General features: G+C 40.1%; 1 protein-coding gene across 1 annotated transcript in view; it reads right to left on the minus strand.

Annotated features, from left to right (window-relative positions):
• Nucleotides 1-22925, minus strand: part of Gmds (GDP-mannose 4,6-dehydratase) — a 536488-nt gene that overhangs the window by 119417 nt on the left and 394146 nt on the right. The window contains exon 8 of the mRNA XM_038334108.1: nucleotides 2270-2388. Within this exon, the coding sequence (XP_038190036.1) occupies nucleotides 2270-2388 (119 nt within the window). The remainder of the gene's footprint in view (nucleotides 1-2269; nucleotides 2389-22925) is intronic.

A 22925-nucleotide genomic window follows, 5' to 3' on the forward strand; every position in this document is an offset into this window, starting at 1 on the left:
TGTGATGCCACAAGCATGAGTAACGCATGCACTGCACTGGGAGAGCTTGAATGAAGAAAAGCACACCAACTGCTGGACACAGATGGGATCTGAAGGCAGGCAGCAGCAATGTATCAGTCTCGGTTTCCAGGGGTTGGTGTCTTATTGTATTTAGGTAAGAGAAAGTCATTGTCTGTAGGACATGCAAACAGGTACAGCACGACAGAGTACTAAGTCACAGTTACTCTTAATGGCTCAAGGAAAAGAAAAGTATAATTCACCTGAAACTCTTCTCTAAATTTTTGATGGTTTCTGACTCTTAAAATAAAATATAAGCTGTGCAGTGGTAGCACACACTTTTAATCCCAGAACTAGGAGGCAGAGGCAGGTGGATCTCGGAGTTTGAGTCCAGCTTGATCTACAGAGAAAGTTCCAGGACAGCCGGGGCTACAAGAGACATCTTGTATAAAAAAAAAAACCACTTTGTGCGTGTATGTGAATATACATATGTATATATACTTATATGTATGTATATATGAAAGTGCTGAAAAATATTGAGTAATGTTTTCACATTGGTCTCATAAAAGGATAAAGGTAGCTGTAGTAAAGTCATTATACAAGACAGAATTTACCTTACCATAAATTTGAAGTTCAAAAAATAAAAATAAATCTTTTTTTGGAATTATGATTAATAGAATGGTTATGTATTTAAAGGGGAAAAACTTACAGATCACCATCCCAGACAACAGCCCTCTGCGCAATCAGGAAGGGAGCCTAGTCGCTGGAAGCAGAGCCGGAAGCCAGAGAGCGAGCAGAGGGCAGTTGCTGCTTTATTATTATTATTATTTTTTATTAAAAATTTCTGCCTCCTCCCTGCCTCCCATTTCCCTCCCCATCCCCCCACACCCCCCACTCCCTTTCCCCTCCCTCTCCAGTCCGAAGAGCAGTAAGGGTTCCCTGCCCTGTGGGAAGTCCAAGGTCCTCCCCTCTCCATCCAGGTTAGGAAGGTGAGCATCCAAACAGACTAGGCCCCTCCAAAGCCAGTACATGCAGTAGCATTGGGATCAACCTACCCCAGGACCCAGCAATACCACTCTTGGGAATATATCCAAGAGATACCCTATCATATTACAAAAGCATTTGTTCAACTATGTTCATAGCAGCATTACTTGTAATAGCCAGAACCTGGAAACAACCTAGATGCCCTTCAATGGAAGAATGGATGAAGAAAGTGTGGAATATATACATATTAGAGTACTACTCGGCGGTAAAAAACAATGACATCTTGAATTTTGCATGCAAATGGATGGAAATAGAAAACACTATCCTGAGTGAGGTAACCCAGACCCAAAAAGATGTACATGGGATGTACTCACTCATAATTGGTTTCTAACCATAAATAAAGGACATTGAGCCTATAATTCGTGATCGAAGAGAAGCTAAATAAGAAGGTGAACCCAAAGAAAAACATATAGTTATCCTCCTGGATATTGGAAGTAGACAAGATTGCTGGGCAAAAATTGGGAACTTGGGGGTGGGATGGGACGGGGCTAAGGGGAGATGGGGAGAGAAAAGTGTGAAGGGGAGGTTGGGGAGAGCTTGGGGGAATGGGATGGTTGGGATAAAGGAAGGGTGGATATGGGAGCAGGGAAGTATATATCTTAACTAAGGGAGCCTTTTTAGGGTTGGCAAGAGACTTGACTCTAGAGGGGTTCCAAAATGTCCAGGGAGATATCCCCAGCTAGTTCCTTGGGCAGCTGAGGAGAGGGAGCCTGAAATGGCCCGATCCTATAGCCATACTGATGAATATCTTGCATATCACCATAGAACCTTCATCTGGCGATGGATGGAGATAGAGACAGAGACCCACACTGGAGCACCGGACTGAGCTCCCAAGGTCCAAATGAGGAGCAGAAGGAGGGAGATCATGAGCAAGGAAGTGAGGACCACGAGGGGTGCACCCACCCACTGAGATGCTGGGGCTGATCTAATGGGAGCTCACCAAGGCCAGCTGTACTGAGACTGAAAAAGCATGGGATAAAACCGGACTCCTTGAACATGGCGGACAATGAAGGCTGCTGAGAAGCTAAAAATAAATCTTGAGAAGACTGGTTTAGAAGCTGATAAAGATTTGACATACTAACTGGAGTTGGATATAAGACTCATAAAGGACCTCCTATATTGTTTTACAAGAGACTAAGAGAGGGAGATGGGAAGCAGAATCAAGTGGAAGAGCATGAACTACAAAAACCCGGTGAGCAAGCAACAAGCAACGAGCAGGTGTACTTACACAATGGTTTTTCCGATGTGCATGAATGATTTCTCAACAAATTCACGGACGCTGTGAACTTCCCCAGTGGCTATAACAAAGTCCTCTGGCTCATCATTTTGCAACATTAGCCACATAGCCTAGAGAGAAAGAAGTAAAGTCATGTGAGAGTTACTTCATGATCAGGGTGGGAATGGAACAGTATCAAAACACATGATTGGATATGGAACTTAGAATTAGAAAATGAGTGTGAATTTAATGTAGTATTCTAATTACTGAAGATAGCTCTCATAATTTAATATACATCAGAAAAATTTGGAGAGCATTTTGGTGTGAACACTTGGCCTGATCATTGGCTCAGGGAATCTTTATTTTCAGCAGGCCAGGAGATTCCTACACAGTAGGTCTCCAGACCACAAGTTAACAGGAAACCATATATCAATACCCAATGAGTAACCTTTGTATAGAATATCTATGCAAGAATAATTCCAGAATTTTTTAATTGTCCTTCATGCCACAGATGGCAGACAAAAAAAAGTCTTTTAAAATCCTCAAAAGTAGAATCCCATTTCTAAAAAATTAAATGTAAAACACAGCAGTAAAAAGAAACACTGTTAGTAGAGTCAGATAGTAGAAACTACTACATTTGAACAAGTTGTCAACATTGGATATCCAGCCTTGGTAGTGTGACGGAAATGTACATACTGAGAGTTAGAGAAGACGGCTGGCACAAATGAAGCAGCATTTTGAACCATGGACTAGGAGCAACTGCCACAATTGACTCTATTTGTTTAGAAAAGCACTTATCAGTAGTATGTAGGCCTACAGTTTCCACAGCTTAGAATTACATATCAACTGTACAGATATATGTATATATGGGGATATAGATTATGGGGCTGGAGAAATGGCTCAGTGTTTCATTCTACTCACTGCTCTCCCAGAAGACAGGAATTTGATTCCTAGTACTCATACCAGGCAGCGCCAACTGCCTACTCCAGTGTTCCAGGGATCTGACCTGTCTATCTTCCATGGGCATCTGCACACATGTGTATACACACACATACACACACACACACACACACACACACACACACCCCAAAAATATTTTTAAAACATAGGTGTATCTGGTATTCATGTACGAGCATAGGCCTGGGACTTCTTGTAGGCCATAATTGATCATGTGCCTCATAACCTGGAATGTATGCTTTTTCCCACTTTGTCTCAAAAAGTTGACTCTGCTGCCATGTTCTGGACCAGGGTCCTGAGTTTACCGGTTGGGATAAGTGCTGTCTCACTGTGAACCAAACACACAATGCACTGTGCCCTACCTGGTCTCAAGCTGCCCTTTAGAACCGTTTTACTTCTCTTAATTAGGTGAAAACCTGCAGCATGCCAATCACACACGTGTGCATATGCATGCATGCACATATACAGACACCCACAGACAAACACATTTTGGCTTTTATCAAACTATTTCTAGAGTTTTAGGGAAAAAAATATGTTTCCAGCTACAATTTCTGTTTGAACATTTGTCTGAGGGACTAGATGTGAACAGGGTAAAAACAAACAAGTGTGTTTGACTCAGATTTTGAATCTAAAAAATAACAGTTTAGTCGACACTCCAGGACCACTCAGCTGATTTTTGTCTTCAAATCTGTGAGTCTCAGTCTCTCTCTCTCTCTCTCTCTCTCTCTCTCTCTCTCTCTCTCTCTCTCTCTCTCTCTTTCTGTCATTAGCAAAGGATTAGAAGAAATGAAGGGACAAGAGTGACTTCAGGTTGCTGTAGGTCTGTCTATATGAGGCCATGTCAGGTCCTTAGGACTTGTATGTTCCTGGCAGGACTGGTGATCAGTGGGAGCCTCTTGCTTTCAAGGGAGCCAGAACCAAGAGTCTGCTTTTTTCTTTCCATCAGACTATCTGGGGCCTTTGACCTATCAATTTCTAGGCATTTCCTCTACAGTTCAAACTGTGCCAGATTCCAGTCTGGGAATGGGGAGGGAAAGGATATACAATTCCAGATCTATTTGTTATTGCTAAAGAGTTTACTGGTTTTTAACAGAGGGATAAGGCTTTGTTTAAATTTCCACAGAGCATAATTAATGATTATTGACTGGTAAATGAAGAACAGGTGACACTTTGAATTAGAAGATAAACGATCCTGTGTTCTAGTGTGATAATGGGTTAGTAATTTGCTATAAAGTCGAGGCCCAGTGCATCCCCTCCTAATGCCAGATCATGTCCCGGAGACAAAGGCCCCTGTGTGAGAAGGACAGAGCCCTCGCCTCCGTGTTCAGCTGCACACATGGATCTGCTCCATTTGTTCTTTGATGAATGGCACAACCGAGGCGAGAGTTCACCCATTCTCACCTTCCTGTTCACATGTGGGACCACACGACCCGTGACAGGATGGGCCATGGGCTATGAGCAAATCACCACCTAGCTTTGACTTTTGAAGGAAGAAACAGTTATGAGGCTACATGTTTTAGATATCAGTGGCCTCTTCTGTCTTTCAAGGAAAAGCAGGAGTCATCTGGCATTCTTATGGTGCCCTTTAAGGATGTGACTGACTTAGCCACTTCCTCAGATATTATTTACTTTCATTCTTGACCTGATTACCAGCCCCACACACATGCATGGACACACACACATGTACATGTGTGCACGCATGCACACGCATACGCGCGTGCACACACACACACACCCTTCTTGTTTTTTCATCCATCATACAAGGAGAAAAGCAAATCACTTAAGGGATATACCAGAGTAAGATTCTTTCCCATGGAAATGTCCTTCAGCAGCAAGAGAACAATACAGTTTTCAACTCACTTCTCAATTTATTTTGCATTAAAGGCCCATGAGGTTAAGGGAAATCTGATGCTGTACAATTGATGTTTGACAACCAAGTTGAGATGAGTGTAGATATTATATTTGTAATATGCTTTCCTGCAACTGTATAATTAACCTATGTGCTTTACAAATCTAATTTTGAGAAATAAAAAGCAACTTTACATTTGTAAGTTTCAGACAAAAACACCTTTTCATAGTCTTCCCTTCAGCTCTTCAAATGATAAATATGAACACAAGAGGTTCAGGAGCCCTGGTGAGAGGCCAGTCTTCCTTGATCAGTAGGTTGTCAGCTCCAATGACTGCTCACAGTGGCCCAGTGAAGGAGAACACTGAAAGTACATCACCACAGACGACTGACTACACTGATTCCATGCATGCCGTTTGGGGTATGATGTGTGTTTGTCTTAAAAATCTGGATCCTACAATTGCTTCCACTTTGTCATTAATCTCCAGTTCAGTATCCAAGCCACGAACACTGATTAACTGAGCTGGCACCATGAATAACAAGATTGGTTAATCAAGGTGATGTTTAACTATGTGCATCTGACTGCTGCTTTGTTAAGCTTGATATTTTTGTGCTTATGGGCCATTTTATTTATTATGTGTGTATTTACATGCTAATTGTCATGAAAATATTAATTATATAGATATATGCATGTAATATAGGGGAGAAAATCTAGGAAATAATTCTAATACAAATCATCCAGGTTGAAGATACAGCTCAGTCTAGAGCATTTGCACAACAAGTTCAAGACCGTGGGCTTAATCTTCAGTAACAAAAAGATCAAACAAAACTGACTAACCTACCAACCAACTAAACAAAAATCTATGGTAAAGCAATGATTAAGAAAAGGTAAATTTGCTGGGCAGTGGTGGTGCCTGCCTTTAATCCCACCACTAAGGAGGCAGAGGAAGATAGATCTCCAAGTTTTAGGACAGCCTGATCTACAAAGGGAGTACAAGGACAGCCAGGCACACACAAAGAAACCATGTCTTGAACCTTCCCTCCTCCCCAAAAACAGATGAACCTGAACAAAGAAAAAGTAACTTTTGAGACAAAGGAGGCCACATGAAACTCCTCTCATGTCTATTTTATATTTTGACTTTACTTTGTTGAAGTTTTCTTCACGGCAGCCTGGTAGTCACAGCCTATATTGGGACCTCAATGGAATAAGGTATGTCAAACCTTAGGCTCTTTATAACTCAGGAAGAAAAGTCTCAGAATTAGCTTAAGATAGTCCACAGCTAAGCACTCAGCGTTTGAGCACACTTAGACACAAATCTAGCTTGTGGCAGATATGCCATCACCCCTTACCTACATTCTATAAAACTTTCCTGTCCTGCCTGGGGTGTGCAAGACTTCTCTGGCCTCTTTGAGACCTGAGACTGGTGAAACCACTTGCGAGTTGCTTTGTTCAATATATGTTGTTAGACTTTTTCAGTTCAGGGAAGAAACTTATTATGGGGGAAAGGGGCAGCAAACTTACTACCTGCTATCACTTTCTAGGTAAGCTTTTGGTTGTAGTCAGTCCGTTATCAAACACAGGGAAAACAGAATTTCTCTTCTTACAGACATAGTCACGGTGCAAAAAGATGTGCAGGATGGGTGCAGTAATTACATCTGTTTCTAGAAGAATCTACCACAAAAGGATATTGTGTGTGGAATGTACTGCCAAATGAATATTTAGGTATTGCAACAAATTCCTACAGCTGTGTGTATTTGTTTGCAAAAGGGTCTCAGAATGGCCTGGCACTCTCTCCATGTAGCCCAGGCTGTTGTGGTACTGGAAAGAGTCCTGTTTTGTCTCCTGTTAACATCATAGGAATGCACCACCATTCCTGGCTCTACACTTTCAGTTTCTTTGTAAAGTTCCATATATCCCTTAAATTGCCCAATCACTGGTTTATATGATGGAAAAATAATTTAAAGACGGACACCGATGATGGAGAAGCTCACTTTCTGGTCGCTATAATCTAACAAGTGTTCTAACTTGGCCCCAACACCACTACTGTCACAACACACTTCCCAGAAGTAGCTGTTTCCTGGAGCACACCCAGCCACCTACCTCAGCCAGGTGTTTCCAATTACCTGCTCCCACTCAGGTAAGCCATTCTAGAATTAGTGTCTGGCTCAGTGGGGAAAATTTAGTAGCCCTATGAATGGTAGAGGAAATTTCTTTACACTTATGAGCACCTAATTGGCTAGCTCCTTGCTTTAAGCTCCTGGTTACAGTATGTAAATCTCTTCAAATCCACTTGCCTTTCAGTGACCATACTCATCAAGCCTGTCTAAACCACCGGAGTCTGACCTTGAGACTCAACTTCTGGGCTGGTTCTACATTCCTTTCAATAGTAGGTCCTGGTGTTACCATGAAGTAAATGCCATGAACTAAATACAGGGCAGTATCAGCCCAAATATAATAAAGACTTTATAATTTTCCATCTGCCACATTACAAAAGCAAGAGAAACTAGTTTTAATGTTTTATTTAATCCAATATAATGAGTTTCTTACCCTGATATAAACATTATCCAGGTGTTCCACATACCTTTACTATTTTCTAAATCTTTGCATATAGCATAGCTCGAATCAGAAGAACTCTCTGGCCACATGAGAGCATGTCATGCTGCACAGTGCAAGGCAAAGGGTAGGCTTCAGATTAAGGAAAGAAGGTTGGCCTACTATATATGACACCCTACCTGAATCCTGCTTGCACAATAGTGCTAAGAGACTGCAGGGCTCTAGGGAAGAAGAACACTCCTGGAGAAATAATCCCACCTCTCCCTCACCTTCACACACTGTGTCCACACCCTGACTTCTGCATCCATTTCATCAGTCATGCTAACCTAGGAAAGCAAATGAACTTGAAAAATAGCATATCCAGGTTAACCTTTATTGGCAGTGGCATTTGCCTGCCTGCCTCAATTACCCACAAATTGGCAAGGATAGCATATACCGTATTTCCTGCCAGAATACCTGTGATAAACACCCAAAAAACATTTATGGGTTTGGTGATATGTGATAAAGGTGGCAGGAATTCTCAAATTTTAGCATACATCAGAATCATATGGGAGATGAAAAGAGATTGTTAGACCTCTTTAGCCCAGGAGATTCTAACTGAAAGGCCTGGATGGCTCCATAGAGCGTTCAGGCACAACAAATTCATGGGAAAGCTGGCATGTTGCTCTGAATATACTCAGAGCTCTACTGTGGGCAGTCTTAGCACTAGACTGCATGGGATTCAATTACAGATGGCTGCTTATAGGTAACTGCTGGTCAGCTAACCTGATGCTCAGTTAAAGAGTGTCCTATCTTATAGGGTTGTTTTAAGACTAAACATTAAAGTGTCTGCAAGTGTGTCCAGGACATAGGAAGTGCAAAAAACAAACAACAACAACAACAACAAAAACCCCAAACCTATTATTTATTAGCAGGAGACAGTGATGACAATGATTATGTAGCTTGGGAGAATGACTGGTCCAGCCCCATGACAAAACTCTTGTACCCATAAATGGCAAAGGGAAGGATGGCCTATTGGGTGGGGTGAGTTAAATCCCAAGTCAGTTAGTCAGAGCCACAGAATTTTATAGCTGGAAGGGGCCTCATAGGTGTTCTCATTCAATTCAACTCACTCTAAAGATGAAGCAACTGAAACCAGAGAGATTAAGTGGCTCGCCTACAGACACGCACACACTTCAGTGTGGAGCTGGAGCTTTCTGCTTTCTGGAGCACTATGATAAAGCATAGGGCAGGTGACAAACTGTTGCAGCCTAACCCAGACAGCAGGCCAAGCAGTTAAAACATTTATGAACTATCTGCTAGAAGCTAGTCTCTGGAGGTGTTCTAGGAAGGGACACACAGAACAGATGCTGTGCCTGGGTTCGGAACTTTTGAAACTTACATAGAAAAGACAAACTCCTTGTGGTGTCTGTGAGCCTGAAGTCATGGCTCCTTTTTAAATAAAGTTTTCCTTCCAATGAATAATACTGGCCCCACCCACCACTCCAGCTGAAGGTGAATAAAAGTCACTGAACCAGGTGACTGTCACTGTGCTTCCTGACTAACTGACCTCCTTATAATGAATGGAGACCTGACAAGTCTGGATCAATCATAGTGTCAAAGATGCCTGCATGAGACATAGACAGCACAGTGTCCACTGAGGCTGCTGGAGCCTGCTTCATACGGATTCAGAGGGAAGGTTTGCCCAGGGGTAGTAGGACCAGCACAAAGGAGGCAACTTATAAGAGTAGAGGAGTCAGAATGGAGAATGAGAGCAGAGGACAGAAGCATTGAGCAAATTAAGTCTTACTCTCTGAGTCTGAGACATATACCCAAGGCTCCTATGACAGATCTCTTTCTGATTTGAGTTGGTCTCTGGACTGTGTGCCAACAAAATCAGATGAAGACAGCTAGAGGCCAAGCATGAGTTATGGACCTGCAAGCCTATATCTTTTCTAAGAGGCAAATGGAGGATTCAGTGGGGAAGAGTTGCCAACATGAAAGCAGGGGTGCTGCTTATCAGTGTGTTAGTGTCTGTGACCATCCTTCAGCTCTTGTTTAATAATAACAGCAATAGTGAGCAAGGCTGACCACCATTTTAGTAACTGGAAACCTAGTGTCCCATTTGATTTTACTCATGGAAACTCTTCAAATATGTATTCTCAGAGAGTCCAATTACAAAAGTCACATTGTCAAGTTGAAAGTCACTCTATTAGTACTCTTAAAAATACTCTTGTATAGAATAGCTGTGATAATTCTTTCTGTAATTTTATTTGCTGAATTTGAAAATGCCCATTATAATAAGTAGATGAGCTCTGTTCTTATGGATGGTCAGACTGCTCTACCTGCTTTGGTTTGGCTTGTGTTCCTCATGTCTGTTACAAAGATGCCTAGATGCGCAGATAAAAAGGAAGCCATCCACATTTAAGAAAATTTAAGAAAATACTGATCATAACAGCTGTGTGTGACACAGGAGAAATTATCCATCATTCAATACACATACACACACATACACACATGCCCCCTCAATAAGAAAAAAAAATCCATACTAAATAAAGCTAAAGAACAAAACAGCTCATTTTATTCTCCAATATTTAAAATACAAATAAAAAGTTTGTTCTACAAACACAATTATTAAAACATACACAGAAGATCATAGGAGACTTTAAAATTTTTAATTATATATAACTAAAGAAAACAGAAAAAAGCCTACAATAAACTAGCATTATCAAAATATGCTTCAAATATTTTAAAACTTTTTATAGCTAAAAATATTTTTAGGGAATCTTTAAAAAAATCTATAATTTATTAGATCATGGGAAGCTACTACTTTTATTTTTGGTGACTAAAATTTTAAGTTTGACCAGAATCAATGATTGTTCAATATTGTTAACCAAAAAAATCTATAACCACATAACATGGTAAGTAATGTAGCCTAGGCAAATGTTAAAGACTAAGATCTAAGAAGACTCTTTTCTGTTAATATAATAAATTTTTAACATTAATTTCACGTGAATGAACGAACAGTATCTTCATTGTTTTCTTGAACACTATTTTAGTGTTGTATTTTTTTGCTTGTGTCAAAATATTGTTCTTTTAATATATGAAAGTATTTGCATAGTGCTTTATTACAGATCATCAGATGTTGGCTGGAGGCAAAATAAAACAGAGACACTCCAGTTGGGAAATCTCACTAGTAATGAAAAGCAAGAATCTTTAACACATTCAGTTTTCCTCCCACTTTTTTCCCTCAAGTATACAGTGATTTATTTGCCTCACAACTGGTGATATTAAATGCCAGAGGAAAAAACAAACAAACAACTAAAAGAGATAAAACTAAAGCCTTCACTTCCTTAAAAACGAAACAGAAAGCTAGTAAGAAGAATGTAAAAACTCCAAGGGAGCTCTGAGATCTTGACATAAATCACAAGTAACACAACGGAAATCAATTCAAGAAAGGCTGAGGGAGCCCGTCTTTCAGCCGGCAGAGACACCCTGGTAGTGTCTATCAAGTTAACCGTTTCTTTCTGTGTTGTCACACACTGCTTGCTGTTCCCATTTATCTTAGCTGCCAAAGGTGAGGTGTCCACAAGCAAGAATCGGAAGTAGTTTCTATTCATTTTTTCTCCTCCCTAATACTAATTATCTTGTCGTTTGGTACTGACTGAAAAGACAAAATGCCCATTCTTTTGCAGAAGTGCAGGCTCTGGCTGATGGGTTACTCACGATGAAACTGAGGGCTGTACCCAGGCTGTGGTTGGGACAGCGCAGCTCAGAGCTGGCTGCCAGGCAGGCTAGCGAAGGCCACGCTCACACAGTGAGCAGCCAGACCAGCCTTTCAAGTCAAGTGTTGGCTTGTAGACACATCAGTTAATCAGCTATGAAATCACCACCACAATGTACTTATTGATCACACAGGGCTAATGACGCAACTCTTGGCCTGGAGAGGATGTGTGCTTCATTCTCTCGGTCTCCAACCTTCAGAGAAAGAGCACTTTGAGCAGTGTTTATGAAAGGCAGATACTAACTGTGATCTGAACCTTCCTGGGGAGTTGGGCGATGTTCAGTCTTCCAGTGGTGTGCTCTGCACCCAGCACATTCACACTCGCTGCTCTCAAAGAACTAGAGGGCGTTTTCACCCCATTATACTTTGAAGGAAAGTTTTCAAAATGCCTCAAACTGTCTGTACTCAAACAAAATTTTAATGCTATTTCTGTAGATTTTAGTCTTTGCTTTGAGATCCTAGAGAATGCTGATTACTTTATGAAAGAATAACATCAAAGATAATCTACTTACTATTCTAGAAAATTAAAAATCAATATTTGCAAAAGCTGTCAATTTTGTAGTGGTCTCCATGTCTCCAGACCATTGGCACACTTTCACTGCTCCTGAGAGTGAGGTAGTAGATACACGTGATAATTATGCTGCACAACCTATTGTTTCGATAAGCTTTGTTCTGAGGCAGGAAAGGAAAAAACAAGGCAGGTGAGGGTGATGAGTGCTGCTGGACCTGCTTTGAGACAGTCTAAGGTGGAACATGGGTCATTCAGAATACAAACCCAGATGTCTCTTCTCAACTTACTAGCTCCAATGTTCTGTCCTCTAGAGTGCATCCTCTCAGCTACAATAACAAAGAACCAATTTGGTTCTGAGTGGAGTAAGTGGATGGTGCAATTAGGCTGGAGAATCAGCGAATTAAGTCTTATAGATAAACTTTCAGTATATCAGTTCTCCAAAGACAGAGAAATAAAGCCCCATTGTCTCGCTTAGGGTAATGTGGGAAATGCCCCATCCCCCTTCAGTGTGCACTTCTTGCTATAAGGCTTGGATACAAACTGAGTGTGCAAATACTAGAGAGTAGGGTCAGTGTGAGAACAAACTTGTTAAGTGACAGCACGATGGAAAGGGGCAAGGAAGGACTAACCATTTGCTCTGAAATATTCACAGTGCCGGTTACTACAGGGCTCAGGATACACACACCAGGAGGAGACAGCGCCACCTGCTGGTGCTGCCCCTGCAGGCCCCTGCCAATAGGAGAGTCTCTAGGCGCCAACACTCTTGACTGTTCTTGTTGTGCTCTATTTCGTGCAGTACAACCATAAGAGTTGGAGGTTAAGTGTGAAGAAAATGCTGTGTTTATTTCTCTAAAATAAACTTATTCTCAGCGAAAAAGAAAAAGAAAAAGAAAAAGAAAAAAGAAAGCAGCGCCGGCAGCTTAGGAAGCTTTCTGCAATAACGAATATACTTATATACATGATAGAAGATACTTGTTACACCTGTGGGACAACTTGGAAAAGGAAATGTAAAAACATGAACTCAAAACAAAACTGTGGATCTGGGGAGATGGCTTATTTGAGCATCTGAGTTCCTTTTTCAGCACCAATATGAAAAGTCAGGAATGGTGGCATGTGTTTGTAATGGAAGTGCTGGGGGCAGGGGCAGAAACTGGAGAATCCCCAAGGTTCATTGGTCAGCTCATCTAGTAGAACAGTGAGTTAGCTCTAAGTTCAGGGAAAGACTCTGCCTCAAAAAGGAAGGTAGATAGATGGTCCCTGAAGTTGACCTCTGGTCCCCTCACACATGTATTTATACATGCATGTGTATTTATGAATTTATGATCCCCCCGGGGGAGAGAGAACATGTACAGGTGATGTGGACTGAGACGGCCATAGAGACGAGAGGTAAAGCATGTGGGTGTGTTCATCCATCCAAATGGAGTATTTTTATAGGAAAATGAATGGACATGAAGGGACAGTTTCTCCATTACATTGTAGATAGAATTCAGCGAGGTTTGTGGCTTGGTAGGCTTGTTGATTTAGACTACTTCCTTAACTTATTTCACCAAGATTTTCTTACACAGGTTAGAGGGTTTTAGATATCCCACCCAATAAAATATGGAGAGCACTTTGTGATCTATCGAATATTATTGCTATTATAAACAATAATATTATTGGATAGAATTCCTGGGTTATTATCTGAGAGATCAGTGTTCCATAATGATCCTCAAGATATGATGTGATAATTCCCTGGGATGTTATCATACAAAACATAGAAATACAGTATTTTTCAGAGCACTAATTCTTTAAATATGCATTTTAGAAAATAATCTGGGCCTTTAACATTTCATCCTTAGGAATTTCTGCTCCCTGCCAAAAATGGGTTGGGTAGCATTAAACTTTGAAAACAGCACAAACCTCTGGTAGTGTGTGTGTGCGTGCGTGCGCACATACATGCATGTGCAGGTACATGTGTGCGTGTCTCATATGCAGCTTTCTGCTGGTTCATGAAAATAAATTTGTACTGTTTGTATTACACAGGGAGGTGTTTCTAAGTGGGTAGCCTTGTTTTCTCAATGGTGAGCTACAATATTTGTTAATAAATGCCATTCTCTTGCCAAAAACACTTCTAAATAGTAAAAAACTGTATTTCCACCTTGGCATCTCAGTGAGGAAGAAAAACCTGTAATTAGAGTCTAAACAGAAGGGTGAGCAAAAGATTTAAAGAAATCAAATCCCTTAAAAGGTAGATACCATATTAAACCAACCCAAAATAAAACAAACAAACAAAAACTTTAAAAACTGATCCCAAGCTTCAGATTGTGCTGTTTAGAACCAGACTGTAATGTAAGCATACCAGAACCCTAATGCCATACTTTAGTCAACATTATTTTCCTAATTATCTTGGCCTAAGTGTTTCCAAGCTTTACTGTTTATTTTGGCAAAAGGCCTCTTAGCTCCTCCACTATCTTCCTAGAGCTGGGACAGTGTTAACAAGGTTAGGTAGGAATACAACCCATTAATAGGCATCAATGGCTGTGGTCTGAAAACTTTTCAAACAGATAAGAAGGCAACTGGGCAGCCTGAACACAGAAGAGAATAAAACTAAGCCTCCTAAGTGTTCTTTTGCCATAGCTCTGGTGAGAGTAGTCAGGAGGCTTTCCTCAACACTCTTGTGAGAAAATCAAGTAAGTTCACTCTATTGTTTAAGTTTACAGATGGAGAAACTGAGACAAGCTTAGAAGGCTGACCTGCAAAGGGTCACATGGCGACTGAGCAGGAACACAAGGCAAATTTCCTGCTCCCTCGGCCAGTTTTCCACCCCATCTACCCGTTGAAATGAAACAGCAGAAGCTTAGTTTTTGATAAGCAGTTCCATGAAAACACATCCTGTGCCAGATTCTCTCTGGTGCCCAAAGACACTCCCTGATGGGGTTGAGGGCCCACAGAACCCTTTAACTCCTTCACACCCTGGGAATAGGGCCTGGAGATAGCAAGAAAGCTAGAGGCCTTGGGAAGGCTCTCCGAGATTCCATCCAGAACTCTTCTTTATTCTTGTCCCATACCATATTTCTAATGCCAAAGGCTGAGGTGTGGAATTCTTTGACGACTCCTTTGACATATGCCTGGTCCCCTGATTAGCTTCTTGACTTCAGTCCCCAACTGCACACAGTCTCACCATGGACAGATGGCTATGTTTTATGAAAGCTAAATGAAATGGGAGGTTTTGTCTTTATAAAGAAATCCACTCCTCCCCCAGGCACAGCATCAGGATGCTAGACTTTGTAATGGTGATGATTACTGTGATGGCTCTCCCTCTCCCTCTCCTCCTGCTTTGGTCAGAGAAATTAGTTATGAACTTAAGCTAATGAAAATGGTATCGCTGGAGAACTCCTGAGAGCTGGTGGGTTTGTTTGTGCTTTGGCAGTAAGGAAGGTGGGCTGCCAAGAGGTGTTCTTTCCAGCTGGGGACAGTCTCAGTGTCAGAATCCACACCTGTCCCCTAGATCAAATGGTGAAGAAAGAATGCCTTCAGAATCAGAATGGAAGCCAATAAAGAAATGGGGCAGTATATTTATATCTCACAATCAAACTCTGATAACTTTTTCTACTGAACAAATAGCCTTGCTTTGAAAAGTTCCTTCTCACTTTTGCACAGAACCAGCGAGTCTGAGATAGTTCAGCCTGCAATGGATCCCTTCCTAAAATGCAATCAGCTTGATTTTTTTTCCCCACAAAGGGAGTTGAGTCAGCCTCACCAGAACTTCTGGCTACATGTGGTGTGTATTTCCATCTACCTCGCTAAAAACAAACAAACAAACGAACAAACAAACACAAAAAAACAACCAGAGTTCTATTAGAAACAAAATTTCAAACTGTAACAACTGGTTGATCCCCCAACTACATTGAAGTACATCTGGGGCATTTCAGCAATGTGGTCTTATAGGAATTCCCTGAGAAATTATTTCCTCTAAGGAATCTGACTCAAATGTAAAGTTGAGCAGGGACCCCACACTATCTTTTCATACCATTAACTCACTGAGCACTGAACTTTATCCAGGTACGTTGAGAATAAAATTAAGTTTATAAAATGCGGCTTTTTAGGTAGATTCCATATTTAGTAATACTTGTTTTCCTACTTTTCTGAAATTCTTTACTTAAGAAATATAAGCCAGAATAGGGAATATGATTTTAGAACTGGAAACATTTCCCAGACCCCTCTTCCATTTTGTTAAATGTATAAGAGAAAACATTATCTTCAGCATATGTAATTATGAAGAAATTGTTCATAGATATCTCATGCATTGCAAATAACAAGAACCTTTAAGTGCTAGTACTGAAGAATAAAGGGGCTTCCTATCTGAGAAGCTTAAGTCCTAGTTCATCTAAAGTCAATTCAGAGTGTTTCAAAGAAGAAATGACAGATAGGACTTAACTGTACTCTTCCCATCTTTTTGAATGTACTTCAGATAATAGCAAAAGACAAAAACAGAATGTGCCTCAGCTGGACCTCCCTTGAATTCTTCTCTGAGCTGCCACTTCTCCCTCAGTCCCAGGGCTGACCTCTGAGTCAAGCCAGATGGGACTGAGAGAGACGTCAAGTAAGTGCTGAAAAGGTGACTTGAGGTTCTGGCAGCTGAGTCTGGAGCTAGTTTCTTTGCAAACTCTCTGGGGGGTTGCTGCTTTCCAATTTCTTAGGAATGTTTAATTCTCCTCATCCCTTCACTGCATCTCCTCTGGAGAGGTCAGGGAAGCCTGTGACATCCCCGGAGGGCACTGCCTAACTAAATTAGCATGAGATAACTTTGGACTCTCTCCCAAACACGAAAATACAAGGGAGGGAATTTCATTAAAAGCAGAAGACTAGGTGATCCAAGTTAATCCCAGCTTTAAACTGCTGTAGCAAAGCTAGCTGTTTATATTTTGACTTTCCTGTGACAGTTCATTGATTGCCATGCCATCCATGTGAAGTATGCATTGACCACTGGTGGCCAAACCTTGGCTTTGTAATAGAGGTATAAATGGAATGTACTGGTATTAAAATAGATATATGGCTTATTTATATGTTACTTTATAAAGCAGAAGAGCCAGAAGTTAAAAAAAATAAACATTTCATTACTTTGGTTTTTAAATATCTTTAAAATCACAAAACAGAAAACTTTCATAGATAATAGGAGTCATTAATTATATGTACGAGTGTAAACATAGGAATATCTAATGTCAGTTTAGTAAGGCATAAAACATCATGGGAAGTCCTTTCTGTTAAATCTAGAAATATTTGAAAGAATATACTGTAACTATTTAAAATGACAACACAATAGATATATAAACCTAGTGATTTCATCATTTGCTTCTAAAATTTTAAAAGTTATATTTAAATTTTTTGAGATAATTATGATATTATATCATTTCCTTTTATTTTTTCTTCCCTCCAAGCCCTCCCATATATTCTTCTTTGTTCTCTTTCAAATCATGGTCTCCTTTTCTTTAATTGTTGTTTCGTGTGTGTGTGTGTGTGTGTGTGTGTGTGTGTATTTCTAAATATATAATTACAACCTGTTTTGTCCATATACTGTTACTTGTATGTATATACTTTTAGGGCTCATCATTTTGGTATTGGATAACCAATTGGAATGATTTTTCTGCAGGGAAAACTATTCTGCTCACAGCATTCCTTAGTTGCCTGTAGTTCTTTGTTTGGGGTTGAGGTCTCATGAGTTTTCCCCTTTCTATATTTGGTATGTCTTTTGGTATCATCCTTGTTCAGCTCATGTTTATACATCCATGTTGGTTTGACTTCATGGGTATAGCTACTGACATTTGTAGGAGACACAGTCTCCCAGCAACTTACTGTTCCTCTGTTCTTATAATCTTCTCACCCTTCTTCTGAAACAATCCCTAAGCCGTAGGTGCAGGAACCATATTGTAGATGTATCTGTTGGGACTGGGCTTGACAATTTTGCATTGTAAAAATTTTGATTTCATAAGTAGCAGGTGTCCACAAGATCTGAGAGATAAAATGCTGAAGAATACAAATTTGATGTATATCTTGAATTTTCATCTACTAAGAAAATGCTATATCTACTAATTCCTTAATGAAAGGATGTTTTTTATTAGCTACTATCTCATGTATGGTTTGCCCTGTTTTCTAGTAAGTTAACCACACTCCAAAGAATGACCCCATGGCCATGAGTACACATGATTATATGGGCAGCATAAACTGGCAACAGGAGGCAGAAAAAAAGAAGACAGAAATTAGGAGGAGATGGAGGTGTATGTGGGAAGCACAGGGAGTGAATATGATCAAAATATTGTATGAATGTATGAAATGCTCAAAAATAATATTACACTTAAAGCCCAAAGACAACAATCAATTTTGGAACTGGCTGGAAAAACCTTGCCATGGCAATCAAAAATATATTGTTTCTTTTGAATATTTGTAACTTGTGAAAACTGAATTTATAACTATTATTTACCTACTGACAATTTAAAAGACATATGCTTGGGTTTCTCAATTTTGTAGTTAAGACATACATGTTTGTATATGTGTGAGTGTAAGCGGGTATACAGATGTAAGTGTGGGTACCAAGGAGATCAAAAAAAGTGCATTGGATCCTGTGGAATTGGAGTTACAAGTACTTATGAGCCACTTGACATAGGAGTTAGCCTCTGAACCCAGGAGTTCTGCAACAGCATCAGGTACTCTACTGCTGAGTCATCTCTGTAGCCTCAACGTTTTCTATTTTGGATGCCTTGACTACTATAAGAGACAAAACGTAGTAGGTACAGGTTGAGGGAAGTCGCTTACTCAGATTGTTTTGCATTCTATAGGCAGCAAAGTGTGTAATGATAAAAATCGCTTGCTGTATGATATTATACTAAAGTTAGCTGTCTACTGGTATAATTAGTTCCTAGAAACATCCTCTTTTGTGATTCGGTGATCCTGTGTACTATGCCAACTAACACTTAGTGATAACTAACATGAAGCAACACACACTACACACTGGCAGCAAGTAAGTGAAAATAAAGAGGAAGCAGATCTTGCTTCTAGAAGCCTGAGTACAGTAGAGGTATATAGTCTACCCTGTGAGTAAATAAAATTAAACTGTCTGAATTTAAAATATCAGAAAGAGAGTTAAGAAACTCCTTCAATTCAGGAAAGAAAAGGGTGTTTGAGCTTATGGTGACTTACTTCTCATATAAAGTACAAGTTAAAGACACACTGCAGAAATAAAAACCCAGGAAATACTGGGATGGGACTGACTGTTATTCCTGCTCCCTCCATCATGGATATTTTGGAACTGTTCCATTAATTACTTAATTACCAAACAGGAAAACTGAAGCTGAAGCTTCAACCTTATTTAATATCTAACAAACCAAAAATCCATTGGCTCAGATAAGTGAAATCTATATTTTTGATGATTTCATCTTTTGTTAAGAATACTAAATAAAATCTTTAAGCATTTCATAATTATCTGCTTAATTTTTAAAAGTGGTTATTAACTTTACTATGTCATGGGTCCTTTTGAGAATAGGGGAAAGTAAAAACTCCCTCTTTCATGAAAACGACATTAATGTGGAATATATACATGGGTATGTTCCTGTGTCGGATTTCATGGGATTGCCTTATCTCTTTAGACCCTGTGTTACAAATTTTTGAATCATAGAAGTAAACCATGATTTCCACTGTACCTTGCTGAAGACCAATTTTAAGGTACTAAATGCTATGAGGGCTCAAAGGAGTATGAGAGATAGTCTCATGGGGGAGACTTGACAGGTACAGGCTAAAACTGGAGAAACTGTCCACAGGACTGCCCGGAGTGGTTGTGGGATGGCAGCTTCCTCCTCACAGATCTGGAGGCTGTGACATGACCTCCAGCACAGCGGAAAGACAGTGTATGGAACAGTGCTTGCTTTGTCAGGGGAAGCCACTGTGTAAATGTTAGTTGTTGGTTTTATGAAGTCAAACTTGCCTTCCTGTTTTAAGAGCCAACTATTGAATAGCAAAGCAAAAATTTTTACTGAAAAAGTGAAAGCAAGATGTCAGAGTCTTAACTGTAATCATTTAAATGTGTCTTCTTGATGAGCACAAAGGATCATTTAATCAGACTAAGCAAAAGCAACCAGTCAACTGTTCTAATAATGTTTCTTAAAAACTGCGATATAGGAGGAAACAGAATTGCCTAAGTGCAAACTAAGTTGAGTCTTCCTGAGTGCTTGACCTGGCGCTCAGCCTGTGGTTTGATAAAAACTTTGACATGGGCTTTTCTCCTCATTTTCAGACAATACCAGGAATGTTTGTTCTGTGAAAAATAAGTTACTCAAGTATCCTTTATTAGTTTCATATACTATGTAAATTAAATTTAAGTGAAAGTGACATATTTTAAAGACAAAGCCACTTTTAAATGCAATTAGTTATTATATTTTATATGCTGAAAATGTTCCTGCTTCTCCCTCCAAAACATCATTTTTTTTGGAGATAAGACCCTCGAGTCTCAATGTACAACTACTCGGGAGCACAGCAGCTACTAGACCAGTGCTTCTTAACCTTTATAATGCTGTGCCCTTCTGACATAGTTGTTGTGGTAACCCAAAAGGGGTTGTAACCAATAGGTTGAGAATCACTGTACAGATAGTCAAAAGACACCACTTTCACATTTAACTGTAGCTGTTGAGGATGGCTGTGCTGGGACCTACTGTCTGCTCTTCCTAAAAGGACAGAGGAAACACGAGGAAGGTCAAAGCTGTTTGGATCCCAGCTTTGTTACTTAGTGATGGGGATGCTGGACAAGTCATCTCACTTGTAAAGTAAGGGTAATAATGTCTCTTTTATAGGTTAATTTTTAAAAATAAAATAAAAAAATGTAAAGTTTCTATAATGGTGGTTGGCATATAGTAGTGGATCACTGAAGAGTTACTACAGCTCATAGTTGATGCTGTTCTACCAAACTACATAAAATACTGTATAGTTAGAGCATGTTGCTCTCTTAAGACTCTAGAACCATGGGCTACTTCGAGTAAGAGTCACAAGGAAAAGCAGCAAAAGAAGACAATAAATGGGACATGCTAAGGACAAGGAAAATGACTATGATTAGGAAGTGCTTTATAGCACACGTGGAGATAATCTGAAGAACACAGCTTCCTGAGTTATTCTTTCCTGCTCCAGAAAGAAAGGAGAGATGATGGTTTGATTCTATATGTAAATAAAAAAAAAAAGACAACTTTAAGTGCAGCAGGAATTTCAAAATTTCAGTGGGTAAGCCCCAGGAGTGCCCACTAAGGGACAGTTAGACACTTTATAAATCACCCTTAGTCATAGAGTGGAATTAAAAGAGCCTGAGAGAGACTCGGTGGACAAGGTTCCTCCTCAGTGCTGCACCTCTACTGTCATGCGCTGTGCTGTCTAGACATCACTGGGGATAGTTTATAAGCACTTGGACATAGTCAAGAGTTTGTAGAAAAGAGAATTCAGAGAGACCTGAGACATTACCAAAGGCCCAAATAGTCATCATTTTGTCTGTATTCTTCTGCAGGTTCTAACAGTTGGTTTCTGGAAGGGGGGCTCTGTTGAACACATCATCTTTACACTCCAACACAATATTTCTTATAAAGTTGGGATACATTTTCAGAGTGAAATAGAAAGTAAAAATATTGCACAAGGAACTTTTAGTAGTCACTAGTTGGGACTCACATTGAAAAGCAACATTCTTCTTTCTCTGTAAATGGCAGTGCCTGATAACCCTTCGCTGCCGAGGAAAACAGAGGATGGGTGTGAGCAAGACGCCAAACCTGTGTTCAGAAAAGTCAGAGAACTCGGGCTCTGCTATGAACTCAAGAAAAGGTTAACTAGGTGAGGGGAATAACTTGTTGATCTGGATTAACCACAGTCTTCTCAACAGTTGTGACATTCTTGGAAAGCATCACCATTTAACCTAGTAACAATGCCTCAAGTAAAGCTCCACTCTGAACAAGATTATTAACCAAAGCTCAGGGTGCAGAGTACTCAGTGATATCAAACTGCTAGTCATAAACTATGTATTTGCACTGAGTGTCTCATGAAAGGGTTCAGTATCTGGGGACAATAAGCAGAGTGATAAAGAGAGAGAAAGGGGGCTACCTTTTGGGCAGGTGTATATGTATAGAGGAATATCAACATATATGAAATGCTAGTCTTTCCATGTGGCATGAAAAATGAGCATCTCACTATGGCACAGGCCAGATACCAACTTAATATGTACTGGGCAGTCTGGGAGCTACTGGAAAGATGGCTCAGTTCTCCTGAGTTGTACCTGACACATGAGTGATGGAGGAGAGTTATCTGTCTATGTTTCTTTCATTGGTTAATTAATAAAGAAAACTGCCTTGGCCCTTTAAGAGAACAGAAAATTAGGTAGGCGGAGTAGACAGAACAGAATGCTGGGTAGCAGGAGTGGGGAGACGCTTCAGGCATTCGCCATAGTGAGTCGCCATGATTCTCATCTCCGAGATGGACGCAGGTTAAGATCTCTCCTGGTAAGCCACACCTCGTGGTGCTACACGGATCACTAAATATGGGTTAAAGGAAGATGTGAGAATTAGCCAATAAGAGGCTGAAACTATGGGCCAGGCAGTGTTTTAAAAGAACACAGTTTCCGTGTAATTATTTCGGGTGTAAAGCTAGCCGGCGGCCGGGTGGCCCCGCCGCTTCACACTACACATGAGCTCTAACCACTCCATCCCTGTTAAAAGAGTAGGGGATAGCCAAGAATTCAGTCTCCTTGGGAAGCAGAGAGAGATTAACATCACAGGATGTGGGCTTATTTTTGAGGTTCATTAAATCCCATCACAGTTTACAAGCAATGATTTTAAATATTTACCAGCAGGTCAAAAGCTCAACTAATTCTATACTATAAATTTTTGAACACAAAGGAGAAAAACTGAATTTCTGAGTAGTAGCTTCAATTTAGAGCACAGAAAATCCAAAACTATATGAGATCAGTATTAGGATAACATAAAAAAAATCAAGTAAAGGAAATCTTGAAAGTAGAATCCCATAGCCATTGTCGTTTTCTTCAAA

Source organism: Arvicola amphibius, chromosome 6 (assembly GCF_903992535.2).
Source record: "Arvicola amphibius chromosome 6, mArvAmp1.2, whole genome shotgun sequence".
Lineage (NCBI taxonomy): Eukaryota > Metazoa > Chordata > Mammalia > Rodentia > Cricetidae > Arvicola > Arvicola amphibius.